We start from the raw sequence: 18,524 nt of genomic DNA, 5'->3' as shown, positions 1-18,524 counted from the left end.
AACCGTGGCAACAAAAACTAGAAACATCTACATTTAGGTGAATACCTTTAGTTATAATTGGACACTGGTGTGTGAAAAATGTGTCTAGACTTGACACATCAGAATCAGGAACCAAGGAGGAGCTTTGTGTCCTCTTGATGTGGAACATTTCCTTTCATTCTTGAGGAATATAATATCTGCAAAAAGGTGTCGTGCCAGACTGAACCACAGCCCTAACTTTAGCCTTAAAGGTATGAAAGCAGGGAGATATTAGAGGGTTCTTTGGGAAAAACCTGGCGTCTCATTACTGTACGGACTGTCTTGTGTCTGCAGTGATTATGGCTCCAGAAGCTCATGGATGAACCTCCTGTCTGTGCTGCAGCGTGTCGGTCATTAACAATTGTTCTGCTAACATCAGCAGCCAGACATTTGCTTTTTATGAAAGAGCATTTGCAGCAGATGCACTGCTCTGCTGTCTTCTGGTGCTTAAGGCTCCAGGGTTACACAGGGACCCACCACAATGGAAGGGAATGAATTTCCACTTAGTAGCCTGGAAGCTGACAAACCGGCTTCTGAATATACGTTTTCATTTTGTTCGAGGCAAACAGCGCTCCACAAAAATGTCGGCATGAAGAGTGGTGATTAAAAATAAATGAAATCAATGTAATAGCTCAGACGACTGAGCACTTCCAACATGGCCTTTTCAGTGTTTGCATTCAATTTCAGTTTTCATTCTTCAAATAGAGATGTTCCATCTATTTCAAAGGCTAGAATAAAATGCTTCACAATTGTAAAGGAAAAGCAGGCACAGAATGGCAGGAAATCAACCTCTAAGATTGTTGGAACAGGCAGTGCAAGTCAACAGAACCCTCATCTAAGGCAGACACGAAAGATGAAAGTCTTGAAGTCACAATGGAGACATCATAAGAATGTCCCGGAAATCTATTTTTGTGACATTTTGAAAATAAAAGGACTTTTTCCTTAATATAAACATTAGATATACATGTTTTAACCACTTCACCGTCACCTCTGAACACCATAGACTTATTTATTCAGAGAATTAAAAGAGAAATTCCAGTGGTGAACATCATGAAAACTGTGAACCTGGAGATGAACTTGATTTGATGCAGCTCTGTGTCGAGTGCAGTCTTAGATGTGTCATCCTAACAACACTGCAGCCCAACATCTGACAGTGTTGCCGGTTATTGTTTTGGGGCCATTTCTTAATTTTGTTTTGCTAATAAATGTTTAGTGTGGCTCTGAGAACGCGAGCAGCGCTTAGCTGGTTTGGATGGGAAACCATAATTATCGGTTTCTTAGAAAAGACAGGTGAGTTTTACAATTGTATTTGTCTGTGTAATACAGTCTACTTTCTGCAAAGTTCTTTGTGTTTATCTATTTCAGGAATAATGAATTTAAAACATAATATAAGATAAGTTAAGATAATGCTAAGATAAAAATTCTATTCAGAACTTAGTCAGTCTTTGAGTAACTTTTTTATTCTGGAGTTACACACCTGCATGTGACTTCTTGAATTGGACCCGTGCTGTACACTAATGTTCTGATCTGTGAATTCATCTCAGTTCCTGTCACTTTATTTCTCAGTGTAACTGTTGGCTGGGCGTTGCTGTAAGTTTAACTTTATTTAAAACTTAAATAAAAGAAAGCATGATTATCCAACAACATTGCTGGTGCTCAAATTGAGAGATCAAATTCAGATTGTTGTAAAAAAAACTATTTTATGAAGATTTTAAGAGCTTTAAAGTGTTATATAGGTTTTAGTGCATGTAAATGGTCTGCAAAGGCTACAATTCCTGTGTTCCCTCCAGAGGGAGTTTACTTCTGTAACACACTGACATCAATATGAAACACTTGCACTCCTATTGGCTAGAGCTTCAACACATTGTACATGATAGGCTTAGGGAGGGACATCTGGTTTACCAATCACAACAGAGCCGGCCAGCTAACCAATCAGAGCAGACTGGGCTCTGGTTTCAGACAGAGGGTGAAAAGAGGTGCTGCAGCACAGGCAGTATGAGAAAAATAAAGAGCTTTTTGAACATTAAAGCATGGAGACATGTCCCAGGAGAGACACTACATACTGATATGAACCTCTTTAAGGTAAGTTACTGCTCCACCCTTCAAACACAACCTCACTCTGACTGGTGGCTGTTTTTCTGCGTCTGCGTCATGTCTTCAGCTTTTCATTCACTCTTCTTCTACTGACCACCTCCTCTCAGCTGAACTGAGCACAAATGATGGATTTTTGCAGATGTCAGCAACCACAGAGTCCAAGGATAGCTTTTAACAATTCAACAATCCAACTATCAATGCATTGAAACCAAATTGAGCTCCTAAATTGAAAGCAGGAGCTTTAGCACAGAATGACAGCGCTCACACTACAGATAAAGATCATACATGAGTGATCCGCTCATGAAGTGAGCCAAATCTGGAGAGGAGAGAGAATGTGTTCAGCTGAAACAGAAAAGATGTACCATCAGTGCCTCTGGGCGTCTGAGCTGCAATAACACCATTTGTTCTTCACAATGCCAGAACATAATTAATTGTAATTTTCTTTTAAGAGTAGATTGAGCAATATAATCTTTAGCGGAGAGGAAGGCAATGAAAAGATAAAAAAGTCTATGCTGCACATGAATGAAAGTGTGAAAAGGCACGAGCTAATCGTGTTGTGATGCTTTGATGGGAAATAAATGAGAGTAAATCAATCGATCTCAACACAGAAGACGGAATGAGGAGCGGCTCTGGTTGTTGATTATAAACCCGTTTCATTGCACGGAAAGAGTTGAGATACTGGCATTTCTTATGCTGATTATGTTTCTATTATTTATGATTGGTATGACTGAGGCATGAGTCACTTTGGTGTAAAAATACTATTAAAACCTGTTAAGCCCCCGCCGGCGGGGAAACTGTGTCTCAGGGCTTCTTAACATTTAACAACCTATGAATGTGTCATACCCACTTAACGGGAAGAAACTCAGCTAACGGACTATATGAACAATTTTTAAGGAAACAAAACACAACTTTAACGTCAAGCCTCTGAATTAGCACCAAGCGAAAGAGTGCTAACACACTTAGCACATAACTCACGGTAGCAATCGTTTATACTTCATCGGATCTGCACAAACAAGATATCATATGGAAGCTGAGATTCCACAGATTCCAATGGTATAAGTATCATCACTGTGCGACCAGAACTGCAATTTTTGGAAGTGCCGGAGCGACGTTCTGGTGCTCTCTGTCAGAACTACACCCCTGTCAGACGAGACATATACCACGTGATGACAAGTTAGGCTCGTGTTGTGTTCAAGGACCCTGACCTTGGCCAGGAAAAACAGGCACTCGCTTGTTTAACTTTTTTGCGGTCTAGATTTCTTTAATTGTTTTCTTTTTTGCGTGTGTTTACAAATTACCTCGAGGGCCGTACCAAATGGTCTCGCGGGCCGTATACGGCCCGGGGGCCGGAGGTTCCCCACCCCTGATATAGAGTGTAACAGAGCTTCCGGTTTTGGGCATTCTGGCTGCGCATCACTCTCATTCACCAATGCTAATGTTTAGATGGATTTAGGAATTCCCTCTCGATTCTATTGGCTCTAACGGTTAAAAAGAGGTCGATGGGTTCCAGAGATATGGAATATGCACCCAAAGGACCCCAGAGGTGGGTTTTTTTTTTCTAAATCTCTCTAAAAATGTCAAATGTCACTTGTTTTGCATCAATCTTGATCCAGGGTACTTATTATATGTTATAGTATAGATTCCTAAAGCTTTTAGTCTACTATCCCATCATTCAAGGGTGGTTTTCACTATAAGTAATGTTTTTTATTTGGACGGAAACTATAATTTACATTTTTTTACTATGTTCAATCTGAATTTACTTTAAAATAAAAACATCTATATTGATTCTAACCTTTCTACATCCAACTCAGAGGTGTATCATTGCGTTGAGAAAAAAGATTATTCATTTACCCCTTTTAGAAGGGAAGATATAGTCATTTGTTCTGGGAATGTCATTTTCGAGCCTGAGACCTGAAAAACAGGCTTGGGGCTTAACAGGTTAATGAGGGTGTCTGATGACCTTGGCTTTGGTTTAAGACTTGTAACACAGAGGGGGTGACTTAAACATTTGTTGGTTCCTGCAGATAGCCAACCCTCATTAACCAATCATTAACTGGGTTTGTAATGATATCCCTGATGTTCTGGCCAGGGAACATTTTGTGTGGGTTATCTCTCTTTCTCTTTCCAGTCTGCATTTCCACAAGCATTAAAACATATCTGATATTTGGAGAACTAAAGTACAATATAATACATTACATCAAGTTTGCATGTTTTAGGATTCCCCTACAAGACATCATTGATGTGATAGCCATGACCCTGGGCCCTCTGTCCTCCAGCTGCTGCTTCACATTGACTCACACATCATGTGACCACTTTTATTTTCTTGGGCTCTTATTGGTTAAACCTGACTTCAGGTCATTAAAACTAATTTCACACATGATTGTCACAGTCTGTTTGTTTTTCAGTTTTATTTTGAAAGTATTACATCTTTGTGTCTGGTCTAGTTTCACTTCCTGTCTTTAGTTTCCCAGTGATTGTCTGATAGTGTTCACGGGTTGCCCCTAGGGATGCCAGAAACTGACTATGATCAAATTCGAAAATCGGACAGCCCTGGCGAATATTAAAAGCTTGTATTTTACTTCATTTGCACTTGTCAGTTCGAAGTAGTTCCACGAGGAACTCTTCTTTGTTAATCTTTAGTTGTGTTGTTCTCACTGTTCTGTATATCGCCAATAAATCAATCGCACGTGTGACGGAGAAGGGGGGGGGGGGCGGGGTCGGTGTGTAGCAGGCTGTAGCAGGCTGTAGCAGGCAGCAGCAGTCTGCGGTTTCCTCCAAGTTTACAGTAAAACAAACTGGTGGTGTGACCAATGGCCATTTACAATTATTAATACTATTACTATTATTAGCATTAGTCTATATTTTGGTTGAAACTAAGCCAGGAAAAAAAAGAAAAACATAAATAATAATAAAAAAATATATAAATAAAAACGAATTTTGAAAAATAATTTTCGATTATGGAGACTGCAACGAATATTCGAAAAATCGAATAATCGCTGGCATCCCTAGTTGCCCCCCCAGCTCTTGTAATTGGTCTTGTGTCTCTATAGTCTTGTCTTCCCTTGAGCTCCTTGTTGGGTGGTCGTTGGTTTCCCATGCCTGTACCTGTTGGTTTCCCTGGGCTCCTGCACCTCGTGTTCCTGGTTTTGTTCCTGTTCCCCACTTTGTGCATTTTCCTTGTTTTCTTGGTAATCTTATTTTTTGTGGATGAAAGCTTGCTTTTTGTTCAAACTACTTGACCTCTAGTTGTGTACTGCGTTTGGGTCTTGCCTTCCTTCCAAACCCTGACAATGATGCTCTCATTTGTTTATAAAAGTACATTTTAATATTATAATATTTTCTTCGCAAATGTTTTGACTTTATCCTCTTCAATATTGCATTTTTTTCCTTTAAATATTAAATATTATTTAATAAAATACAACTTTATTTTCCTATTATCACAACTTGATTCTCATTATATCAGAGACTTGAAATCTCAGAGAACACAGATATGTTTTTTACTTTCACAATTTTAAACATGAGAAAGAAGAAAACATGAGAAAGAAGAAAACATTTAGTTGAAACCCATCTGATCTATTTAGGTCCAGGAGTTTAGAAATGAAAGCAAATATATGAAAGTATCATTGAGATGGATAGGTGCCACATGCACACCTAAAGATGTTATTTAACATGAAATGAAAAAGTTGATCTACAGGAAAAGAAGAATTAACATATTTGAAAGTAATACAGAATGCCTGTGAGCCTTGCTGCTTGAAATTCCATTATATGTTGAAAGATATGTGTGTGTGTCTGTATTGTTGAAAGGATACCTGTTTTAATCTTTTTTTATTGAACGATGCAGGGCATATTTAGTGTCTAGATCATTCACTATTATTGCTGTCTTTTTACATTTCTCCTGCTGCCCATTGAAAACATGTCCTTCAGAAATGCACTTCAATACTAATGTTTCTGTTCTTCATGTGTTTCCTGTGCAGCGTAATGAAACAAGATACAACTGCATCCCATAGTGCCACGCTGTGTTGCATAATGACAATAAATGATCCTTGAATCCTTGAATACATCCTTTATGGTTCATTTGGTTAATTGTGATTTAAAGCACACTTCACTTTTGAAAAGTGATCCATTATTGTATTAAGTTCAGGAAATTAGGTGTGTGTTGGTCTGTGTGTGTACATTTCCTGATTATGCGTGCGGAGTTGTGTGTGCATGCCTTTAGAAGACCACACGGGATATGTCTGCACTAATGAGCTATATTCTTGGATCTGGCAGCTCTTGGCCAAGATCTAGTCTGTGTGTGTGTGTGTGTGTGTGTGTGTGTGTGTGTGTGTGTGTGTGTGTGTGTGTGTGTGTGTGTGTGTGTGTGTGTGTGTGAGTGTGTGTGTTGTGCCCTACGTCTTGTGTGGGTGTGTGGTCTGACAGCGTGTCACCTCTGGGTGTCATTCCAGGTGACACCACCGTGGAGAGAGCCTTACAGCCGCCCCGCAGAGCGAGTGCCCGCTCTTAACAAGGACACAGAGGCACAAAGATGCAACAACACACACACACACTCACAAACACACACACACACATATAGACAGCTTTGCTATCCAGCTCTGGTACACAGCAGCAATAACCCCGAACATTTCAGCATGCTCCAAGTAATTCATCTTCATTGTCCGACTCGTCAAATCTGAAGAGCGTCAGTCGGCCGCCGCTGAATGTCCTCACACCAAGGAGACTGGCAGTGTGCACACACACTCTGATTGTCTCACACAATTTCACCTTTCAAAGACACACCGCAGTCTCTCATTATAGAGCACTTTTCCGACGGGGGGAAAGGACTTTATATTATCCTCGACTCTACTGGATTTCTCCTTAAAAAAGAAAATGTTTGATGAAGTGTAAAATAGAGGAGAAAGGAGTGAACGGTGACGAGCTGACGTCATCCTGCAGTCACACATGACTGATGAGGGGGGGGAGAAGTTCAACTTGCCTTTTCTCTAATCCGCACACTTTCCTTTATGGCAGGAAATTAATGACCTCTCTCACGTAGCACACACACACACACACACACACACACACACACACACACACACACACACACACACACACACACACACACACACACACACACACACACACACACACACACACACACACACACACACACACACACACACACACACACACACACACACACACACACACACACACACACACACACACACACACACACACATCTCTTCGCTCATCCTAGAGCAGTGCCTTTATCATCACTCGGTAAGTAGCGAAGGTAAAATTGCTTAATTAAAGCATGAATGTTTAATAAAGCCGCGTGGAGAGGGACCTGAGAGAGGCCGTCCGTCCACAGGAAGCCTGGAGGAAGAGACAGACCATTCCTCATGTCGCTTCACACTGACTTTAAGTTCAAGTGAGTCCTTTGACAGAGAACAGGTGGAGCTGCTGAAGGCCAGACACTTCTTCAGCGGAGGGTCATCGCCTTAAACAGTTTTAAAATGCTAAGTTGTTCACTTCTGTAGAGGCTGGGTCTGTCAGCTCCGCAGCGAAAACTGTAACCTTAACCCCGGGCTGGTTCTGTTTGATCGCCTGCTTTAATATTCAGGCTCAGTCTCTAAATGTCTTGGATAGGCACTACATATATTCTCATTCAGGCTACCACAAAAGGCCATCAACTGGCATTTCAGTGCACTTTATATGTTCTAGAAGGCTGACCTGCCAGATGTTTGGTTGAAAGAACATTTTAATTGAATGAAAAATCAGAACACATTTAATGAAGTATGACCAAAATAATATATAGGCTACTCCATTTGTGTAATGTTTGTAACAAAAGCAATGACAGTACACAGCTGGGTAAGGACCACTTATTCTGAACAGCATTGTCTTTTTTCAGTATGTTTCAGAGTGCATGCAGCTGTATATTACTGCCACCAGAAAAATAGCTTTTTCTGAGTGCACCCTTTTTTCTTTGTGGCCGCTCCATGCGTTAAAATATTTGAACTTCTCAGGAAAAAGGGATATTGTAGCAAAAAGGGGAGAAGCTTGTTTTTGACGGCATCTTTCAGACAGGAACCACCATTAGAAAGACTCAAAAGATCATTGTTTAGATCCCATCGGCTGGGCGGACACTTTATGTTACTTTCATTTCAAATGACTGGAGAGAATTAACACCAAACCATAGTCATATATTTTGGACTTGTAAAGATTGAAGTGGCTACTGGGAAAATAACTATAAGAAATGTGGAAGAAATTGAAAGAATCTTACTTATTCATAACAATAAGAGGAGCAATTATGAAACACATTTCATGGAACTGGTTCAAAGATAATAACTTCATAATCCAGAATGGAAGAATCTGGTCAAATAAATGTATGGAATATACATTTATGGAATATATAAATGAACTGATCATCTGAAAACAAGTCCTTACTTTTGATGAAGGTTGAGATCAATTGCTGAGATATAGAACACAAAACATCACTCATGACCCTGTGGTAAGATTGGACAATTATGAGTATAAATGATATATCTGTTATCTGTTAGCTATTTCTTATCAGTTATGGTTAATCATTTATCTTTTATTTGATCTGTGGATTGTTATTTCATTATTTCAGTTTGAACTGTATCTTGATTGTTATGTATGCCCTGTAACCAAACTATTTCTTAAATTCTCCCAAACATAAAAACGTTTGCTTTGGTAATCCCAACGGGCCGATTCTAGTTTGTCATACAACAGCGATAATACATTGTCTAGTTGTAATAGAGACGGGCTTTGGTCACCGCCTGCAAGTGCCTTTCTGACAAAGGAGCTATGAGGACACAAGCTGCCATTCAGCAGACTTTAGTAACCTGACGTGCCATTGTTTGTTAAAGAAAACAAATAAAAGAACATATTTAATAAAGGATGACCAAATTCTATAGAGGCTACTCCTTATCTTTGTTCATATTAGTGCAGAATCCAAAAGCAATCCACATGACCATACACAAAGTAAGAAGGTTTGGAGGCGGTGTCTTTACGCCCATCAGAACGTCTGCTGGAGTTTGACCCACATGTCTATCAGACTGTTTACTCTGTAGAACTGTAACACCAGTGTATTGTAATCCAGCAGTCCTTTCAAAAGGAGGCACAGCAGTAAAGCGCTAATGATGCCAAATGCCTGACATTGGTCCATCCTTTGAAAAGTTGACCCATGGTTCAGAGCTGGACTCGGCATTGCGGCATGTCTCCTAGAATACTTCTCCCTTTATTTGTTTAACATTTACTGACATCAATGAGGATTGTAAATCAAATTGATCTGACGTGGAAATATATAATTGTGACGTTTATATTCACAGCCACCAATCTCTAATAATTGCACTGATCCTCTGTGAGGTGAACATGAGGTGACCACACCACCAGGAACACGTTGGGTAATTGTTTTCCTTGCCTCCATATGAAAAGCACTCAGACAGGCTGATGGCTCCCTGCAGGCGGAGCGAGCGCTACACCAGCACAGAGCAACTTCCTGCCATCACCTGTCAGTTTACTGCTGCCCACTCGCTGCACCCCGTGGTTAACACCGCACCTCGCTCCCTCCACACGCTCACACACACACACACACACACACACACACACACACACACACACACACACACACACACACACACACACACACACACACCACACACACACACCACACACACACACACACACACACACACACACACACACACACACACACACACAAAATCAGCTTTCTTCCCTCCCTCGGTCAGCCACCCACAGTCAGTCACGAGGGACCAGTGTGTGGTTGCACCAGTGTGTGTCATTTACGATAATACTGTGCTGTGTATGTGTGTGTACACGTGGATGGATGCAGAGGTGGGAAGCAACTAAGTAGATTTACTCAATTACTGCATTTAAAGGTAAGTTTGAGAAACCGGCTCGAGATACACTTTTTGTTATATTCCATGGAATGCTCTTAACATCCCGATAGCAATGAATATCTTAAATGCTTTGACAAAAAATCCATACAAAAATATCATCTGTGGAAGCCGTAATACTGTAAAAAGCACGACCAATCATTTTAGCCGGCCCGGCTAAAATAACTGGATGGCCTACCTGCCTGTCAGCCTTCCATCGGGGCACAAACTTATCTCGTGCCCTCATTGGTCATGTGCGCGTTCGTGTGTTGGAGGAGGGGCTCTATAAGGAAGTGGCAGATTTTTTCCGGTTGTGTATTTTCAAATTCTAGCGATCTCGAGCCGGTTTCTCAAACTTACCTACCCTACCTTTAATTACAATTTTGAGATACTTGTACTTTACTTGAGAATGTCTATGTTATGCTACTCTGTACTTCTACTCCACTACAGTTCAGAGGTACATGGTGTACTTTTACTGCACTACATGTATTTCATACCTTTAGTTACTTTACAGATGTGGATGAATGATGTGAAATATAATCAAGTGTTAACTCAGACTTTAGTTCCACCTGGAGTAAATTCACAAGCTACCCTGCAGTATACAAAGTCATTCAAACTAGCTGCAACTTTACCAGCTTTGAGAACACTTTCATGATCAATCATTATAAAACATATCATATATATTATTCTGAAATGGACCAATCTGCACAATCACTACTTTTACTTTTGGTACTTATTTTGATGCTCATATTTTTATTTGAGGAACATTTGGAATGCAGGACTCTTACTTGTAACAGAGTATTCCTACACTGTGTTGCTTCTACTTTTACTCAAGTACAAGATCTGAGTTCTTCTTCCACCTCTGGATGTGAAGAGGAGGTAATGCATCCGACCGGCTTTAGGAATCCTCAGTGCTGCTTGTGGAGGCGGGATGGAAATCCCTTAGTTTAGCAGCACTGTGGTCCACAGAGAACTCACATTCATCTTCCAGCTGCCAGCCACTGGAGGAGGAGTGCAGGCCAGGAGGCTTTATGGGTTTCCTCCTTCTTTTTTCCACATGCTGTTACTTTTTTGGACAGAGTCTGGCTTTTTATTATTTCCTTATCCTTCCATCACGATCACTATGTCAAGCAGAACTGATTAGTCTGTGATCTGACATCTTCTAGCATCTCCTGAACTGACTCACTCACTGATCAGCCTCATATGGACACCACCCCCCACGAGACCTTTAGGCCTGTGTCGGACTATACCCAAAAGTCTATTTTATATCTTAAAGCTGGACTGAAACTGCACCTTCCCAGAGGACACAACAGAAGTGTTTCGGAGCTTCTGAACAAAATGCTATCAGAGTTGAATTTGTGGCACGTTTCGTGGTATGGAGCATTTGAATATAGGCAAAGCACTTAAGTTGCATTTGCATTAGCTGATTGGCATCAGCTGCTGTAGTCATGCTTTATAATCACTGCATCAGAGTGAAGGTGCTTCAAGCTGAATGGCAACATCCAATCATATCCATACAGACATACAGAGTGGCCTTCATAAGGATATACTTAGCTGATGTTTCACCTTGTTGGTGCTGTTGACTCCATTAAATCTCCCTTTTAGAGATGTGTCTTTTTCTATCAAGTCCAACTATACAATTATTATCTATAAATGGTTGATTTTTTAATGTTAGTATGTCTGATTAAAAGTAAAGTTCAACTTCAGCAGATAATGGAAAACTGGATGAGACTGATGTTAAGTACAAGTATTTATTCTTGGTATAAAGCTTTTTCATTGGTCTAATTCAAGTCATGGAATTACAAGTCACCCTTTCACAAATTAAACACAAACACAGTGCAAATATGATCAAATCACTTGATTTTTCCTGACTCATCTTCATGAGAACTGCTCAAAGTTCCATCAGATCAAACCCAAAGCCTTCCATTTAAACAATGAGCAGTGCACAGTCGACTATGGGAGAGTGATAGATGTAATGGTGGTATACCAGTATACAATATCAGGCAAGAGAAAGCTGCTTTTTTGAAACCTCATTCGGGCATTTTAGGGTGAGCTGTATATAAATAGAATAACTTTGAAGGATATAGCCTCTCAAATCTGATAAAGAGCTTTACATTAACCTTTTTTGGCCAATTTGGGGGGTTCATTTGTAAAAAATTAACATGTCTGTCCAGCCAGCAAACATTGTCTCAAAATGATGATTTTCTTGTTTTGTTTGCAGTGTGACACTGTTATTATAAGAGCCTTTTATCTGTGTCCAGTGCAGACAGTAACATGTCACTCTATGCTTGCAGGCCTATTTTTCAAGCTTTAATCATTACTCTACATATAAAAAATGTCTGAAAGTCAATTGTGAAAGTGCATTATGTACAACCGAGCACACCCCTGATGCTCCCATTGTATTGCGTAAGTCGTTATCAGACCGCCTTTACCTTTAGATAGCTTTGCCATTCATTTCTGGCTCGTTCTCAAAGCTATTACAGACGTGTCTCTTTTGTTCAGATTGAGTCATGTGCTTTCTCATCTCCTCACATCTCTCTCCTCCATCCTTTAATCACTCACTGCCTCCCCTGCTGTCCGCTGAGGGCTAACAAATAAATCCTTCCTCCTGCTCCGTGCCACACCACGTTTCGTGACACAACTCAAACACATCCACTCATTGGAGGGCTACCAATATCTCTGGACCATCAGCCAATTTTTTGTCCCAAAACCTTTAACTTTGACCATTTGAATGTCAGAACATTCCAAAAATAGCCCTGAAATCACCATTCCTCTTAACTTAAAGGTTAAAGATTTCTCACACTGCCCAGGAGCTGTGTTCACACAATTAGCCACGCTCATAAAACATAGACTTAATGTAATAAGGCAGGATTATTTATTTAACTTTTTTAGGCATTTCTGTGAAGCCGCTAATTGTAAATATTTTGAATTTCATTTTATAGGATCTGCTTTAATATCTCCCAAACATTCTGCTATTCAGAGAAACTGTGACTTAATTGAAACTGCAGTGATATTGATAAAAACTGTAACAAAACACAACCTTTAAATTGGATCAAGAGGTCATTTTAGAATCAGTGTAGGTTAAGCACATCTTATTGATCACCTTATTGACACAGTGAGACAGATAATCAAGTTGTTCTATATCGGTCATACTAGAGGTTGACCTCATCTGATTTTATACTGGAAGGAACATTGACCGCATCAAACTAAGGTCAACATTTATTCATCAAAATTGTCATTGCTTATTGTCAGCTAATATTTTCAACAATGACGTTTTTGACAGTGATACTGGAATATATTGATTAAAGAGTCCTCTCCTGCTGATGTTCAGGTGTATATCAGTATGTAGTGTCTCTACTTTAAAGAGTCCTCTCCTACTGATGTTCAGGTGTATATCAGTATGTAGTGTCTCTACTTTAAGAGTCCTCTCCTGCTGATGTTCAGGTGTATATCAGTATGTAGTGTCTCTACTTTAAAGAGTCCTCTCCTGCTGATGTTCAGGTGTATATCAGTATGTAGTGTCTCTACTTTAAAGAGTCCTCTCCTGCTGATGTTCAGGTGTATATCAGTATGTAGTGTCTCTACTTTAAAGAGTCCTCTCCTGCTGATCTTCAGGTGTATATCAGTATGTAGTGTCTCTACTTTAAAGAGTCCTCTCCTACTGATGTTCAGGTGTATATCAGTATGTAGTGTCTCTACTTTAAAGAGTCCTCTCCTGCTGATGTTCAGGTGTATATCAGTATGTAGTGTCTCTACTTTAAAGAGTCCTCTCCTGCTGATGTTCAGGTGTATATCAGTATGTAGTGTCTCTACTTTAAAGAGTCCTCTCCTGCTGATGTTCAGGTGTATATCAGTATGTAGTGTCTCTACTTTAAAGAGTCCTCTCCTGCTGATGTTCAGGTGTATATCAGTATGTAGTGTCTCTACATGTCTCCATGCTTTAATGTTCAAAAAGCTCTTTATTTTTCTCATACTGCCTGTGCTGCAGCACCTCTTTTCACCCTCTGTCTGAAACCAGACCCCAGTCTGCTCTGATTGGTTAGCTGGCCGGCTCTGTTGTGATTGGTCAAATGCTTACTGATGTCCCGCCCCTTAGACTTTCACGTACAATGCTTTGGTGCGCTAGCCAATAGAAGCACAATTGTTACATAGTGATGTCACTATGTTACGGAAGTAAACAAAGTAGTAACAAACCGCTTACCAAACAGAAGACTCAATTGTTTGATAAAAACGTTGGCAAACCCTGGATTATGTTTAACACGGGTCTTCAGTCAGACCAATTCTTCATTTTCTGTAATATATGTGCCGACAAGTATGCTTTGGTAAGTAAGCTCATTAAAGCCAAGTTAGGGAATAATGGAATGGCGAGGTTAACGTTACACAACAAAAACTGTTTTAAGGGTAAGAGAAAGATTTCTGTTCTGGTTGAAATGTGAAATGCAGGTCAGTGGTGGGACACAAACTTTGCGAGAAGAATCTGCTGTACTGAGTCCATCTGCCACGCCCACTTCATCTCTTCACCTGCCTAAAGAGTCAAAGTTCCTGAGGAGGCTCTAAACATTTGAGTTACATTTTGATGTGCAGATTGTTATGGACGTATCTAGAGATATTGGGCCCGAGGTATTGACTAAATGTGACATGATGTCTGGCTGAATAAGACAAAGTGGCAATTCACTCGATTATAAAGCCACCTCAGGGGACCCCAGAGGAAATGATTACAATTCTGCACATGTGAAGTTTCCATTTACAATAATCTGAATTGTCTCTGCCCTCACAGTTTTAAGCTGCTTGGACAAGGGAAATTGCTCTCTGTTTTAAGTTGCATTTCCATTATTTTTTAAGCTTTAGACACACAAGGCGATATGAGGAGAGGTTCAGCACAAGGTAAAGCAACACAATAAGACGCCAAACTTCCTGTCCAACCACCGAAAAGCTGGACTTAAGCAGAGCTGACAGAAGGTCTCGCCCCTCTCTCTGCTTTTGGGCGGAACCTCAGTCCTTCTGCAGAGAGGGAGTGAAGGATGCTGGGAGGCAGCTGTAATCTCTGAACTCCTCAGTTACTGAGGATTCTGGGACCAAACCGGGCCAGCTGTGTTCTGCCTGACCCAAGCAACAACCATCCATCCTCATCAGGCCCCCTCACCTGAGACAACTCCCCTCTCAGCCTGTCAGCCTCTTCACTCCCCTTTATTCTCCCCTACTGTGTCTATTGTCTTTCATTCATTCATCACTCACAACCCATCTATTCCTCTCATCCTCTACACAGCGGGCCATAACTGCCTGGCTCTCCGACCTATTTCCACACAGAATCCATTACCCCACCCCTTTTTTATCTTCATCCGCCAATTCAATCCATCCAGTGAGCCATCCAGCCAAATATTCAGCGCCTGCTTGCCTTTTTCTATTTCAGCTCATCACAGGGTTCCATCGCCACTCTGAAGCAGGATTATCGTCAGAAAGACATTTCGCCCGTGTGGGTTGAAGCACACAGAGCTATAAAGCGTTTCCATCTCTACAAAAGCCAACAGTGGATGGTTAATATTTTTTTTTTCACACCTTAAGGCACAAACAGCCCACGCCCCGCTGTTGAACACCATAAGCGGGATTACATAAGGGCCATAACTAGCAGAGAGGAGGCTGGGGGATATTCGCCGCTCTGGAGAATGGAGGAGGATAAGGCAGGAGATACCCACCCCAACATCTTCTCTGCTTCATTGGCTTCCCACGACTGGCTCAGTATCAGCCCACTATCAGCCTGGAGAGGGAAAGATTGGTGGTGGCTCAGAGGAGGAGGAGGAGGAGGAGGACTGAGAGAAAGACCACTGGCTGATTAGGGGAAGTGACTGAGAGAGGAGGAAGAGTGAGATGGTGGAAAGGTTAGGGGGAGAGAGGGAGCAGAGAAATGTTCCTTCCCTCTGGCCATAGTCCTGATGAAGCCAGGATAGAGATGTCAGGCCACATCCTGTCTGCCGGGGAAAGAGGGGGGGGGGGGGGCGGGATCAAGCAGCAGACAATTAGACCTCAAGCCACAGGCCAGTATTCCATCGCAGCACTTCTCCTTCTATCTTCCTCTTTTGTCTCACTTTACATCACCCCCCCCCCCCTTCTGAGAAGCCCCAGAGCTATCCGATATCAGCGCTTCATTCTCCTCTGTTTCCACAGGTTTCCCGAAGGCCGATCGAGTGTCTCTCCCCGGACCGGAGGGATGGAATACGGTTTCGACCTCGCAAGGTCACCGAGCTGGCTTCCATCAGATGAAACCCTAAACCTTCCATTTGCCTCCTTCTGTCCCTCTTTATCTCCTCTACTTTAGCCAAAGCACTTTACTTGCTTTCGGCCCAATGACATGCAATTATCCTCACTTTCCACAAATCATACACATTTCCACCGGCTTGATCGCTACTGCATATGCCATTTTCTGTCATTTCGCTGAGAGCGTGCTATACTCCAAGGGTGACCTTGTCAGATAAAACAAATACACTTTTCTCTGTTGAAGGAAAAGCTTTTTTTTTCCGTGATTGTTTGACAGAGAAGCCCAGATAATCGTTAATCTCAGCACTTAGATGCGTTTTAAGTTCATTTGTGAACCATGATGTAATCCCCTTAGAAAATAGGCGTCATTTATTTTGTTAAATAGCCGTAAATAGGAGTAATATTTTTTTTTTTGCTTAATAACCATTAAAGCTTTCCTACTCACCATTTATCTCAGCATTTGTTCCACTCTCTTTCACGCTGGGTAAACAGTTTTCCAGGTAAACTCCATTGTGATAGCAGCTATCCCCCTCACTGAGCAGCGGTGGGGGCTCCCAGCAGGTACAGGGGGTCTGCATGATGCCACAGGGCCTGCTGGAGGTGCTGGAGGCCAGGCAGTCCTCCAGCCACTGGCACAGCATCTGACAGGCTGCCATGCTGGGGTTTCGCTTCCCGACCACCAGGTACTCAGTTTTGAAATCCCCATCACCATCCTTCATGGTCTTTCCTGCCCGAGGAAGACCCTTCCTCATCTGGAGGAACTGCTTTCCCGCCTCCAGGAAGGCCACGGGGGCCGAGGCGTCACACAGCTTCACCACCTCGTCAAAGCTCTCCATGCCCAGGTAGGTGCGCGTTGTTTCCAGGAAGGACTCGTACTGGAAGGTGCGCAGCTGTGACGGCACACAGTGCTCCGTAGGTTTGGTGACCTTGAGGAAGATGGTGTAGCGCCGCGGGTCGGGGTTCTGCAGAGTCCAGGAGCAGGGCATGCTGGGGAACGCTGACGATGACAGGAAGAAGCCGAAAAAGCGGCTCTGGACTAGGGTGGAGCAAGAGTCAGACTCCGGGCCTGAGGGGGCCGCGTAGCAGCAACCCTCCATCAGCAGCAGAGGGGCCAGATACAGCAGCAGGGCCAGCAGGGGCCGTCTGGGGGGCCCGCTAATCTGAGAAACAACACTTCTCATGGTGCACAGATGAAGGGGGGGAGAAGGTATCACAGGCTGGTGGCTGGTTTCTGACTCTGGAGGACTCTACTGCCAGCTCTGCAGGGCAGAGGAAGAATAGAGGGTGGAGAGGAACAGGGTGAGGGGGGGGGGGGGGGGGGGGTAGGTGCTCTCAGAGGTCCAGTGATCGGCCCATGGCTGCATCAGTCAACCCGAGATTCACAAGAACCTGCGAAATGAAAGAGACAGAAATTGAATTAGAGTTTGTATCTCATCAGACGACAGAACGGTATTACACTGATTCTCTTATTCTCTGCAAATCAGCTGGTATTATTTGCTCTGTAAACCCACGGCAGCCACTGGAGAACAACAGGGAGATGAAGCAGATGGAGGCAGACAGACAGCAGTTGAGTTAAGTTTTTCTTCTCTGTGCGAGTTCAGATTGGTCTTCTCCTGAGAGAATGTCTGCTCACAGATTGCATCTGCTAGCTCATTAATTGGTCCAATTACAAGACTATTAATTACCAAAGCACAACACCTGCAGCCATTCATTACTCCAATGCATCAGGGGTGAGACAACACCATGATCAATAGTCCTTTCTGTTTTTTCTTATTAAAGCCAAAATCATTAGAAGATGTTTTGCTTTAAATACAGATTCATAACTTAGCTGTTTATTTTGTGATTTGGCTGGTTTCCTCTATTACACAGCTCTTGAACATTATATGAAGGGCTGCTTCCCGTAGAGCACTTCTGCTGATTGAAGCTATAATTAATGTTCTTTTATTGAAAACACTATGACACAGTATAATTAAAATACACACTTTCAGCTAAAGGTATTGTATACAAAATGATGTATACTAAAAATAAAGCAGAATGATTAGTGCAGATATGAACTAAAAAGAACAGAATATAATGAGAAGCAGGATAAATGATCTTCACAGCTAAATAACTACAGTTTGGGGAAATGAGAAGAAAAGCTCATTTGACTTGAACATAGGTGTATATGAGAGGAAATGAAAGAGGTCACTCACATTGTTCTGTCTAGAGCGCTTTTTGGCCATTAGCTGTGTGGAGAATTAGAACCCCTGTATCCTGTTCTTA

The 18,524-nt window shown here is 41.9% G+C and overlaps 1 protein-coding gene across 1 annotated transcript in view; it reads right to left on the bottom strand.

The window, feature by feature from the left end:
* Positions 1–17,443, bottom strand: part of adgrb1a (adhesion G protein-coupled receptor B1a) — a 108,173-nt gene extending 90,730 nt beyond the window's left edge. Inside the window, exon 1 of the mRNA XM_034149330.1 lies at positions 16,708–17,443. Within this exon, the coding sequence (XP_034005221.1) occupies positions 16,708–17,443 (736 nt within the window). The remainder of the gene's footprint in view (positions 1–16,707) is intronic.
* Positions 17,444–18,524: the final 1,081 nt, after the last annotated feature.

Source organism: Trematomus bernacchii, unplaced genomic scaffold, assembly GCF_902827165.1.
Source record: "Trematomus bernacchii unplaced genomic scaffold, fTreBer1.1, whole genome shotgun sequence".
Lineage (NCBI taxonomy): Eukaryota > Metazoa > Chordata > Actinopteri > Perciformes > Nototheniidae > Trematomus > Trematomus bernacchii.
Note: the sequence above shows the minus strand (reverse complement) of the source record. Positions and strands in the feature narration are given on the sequence as shown.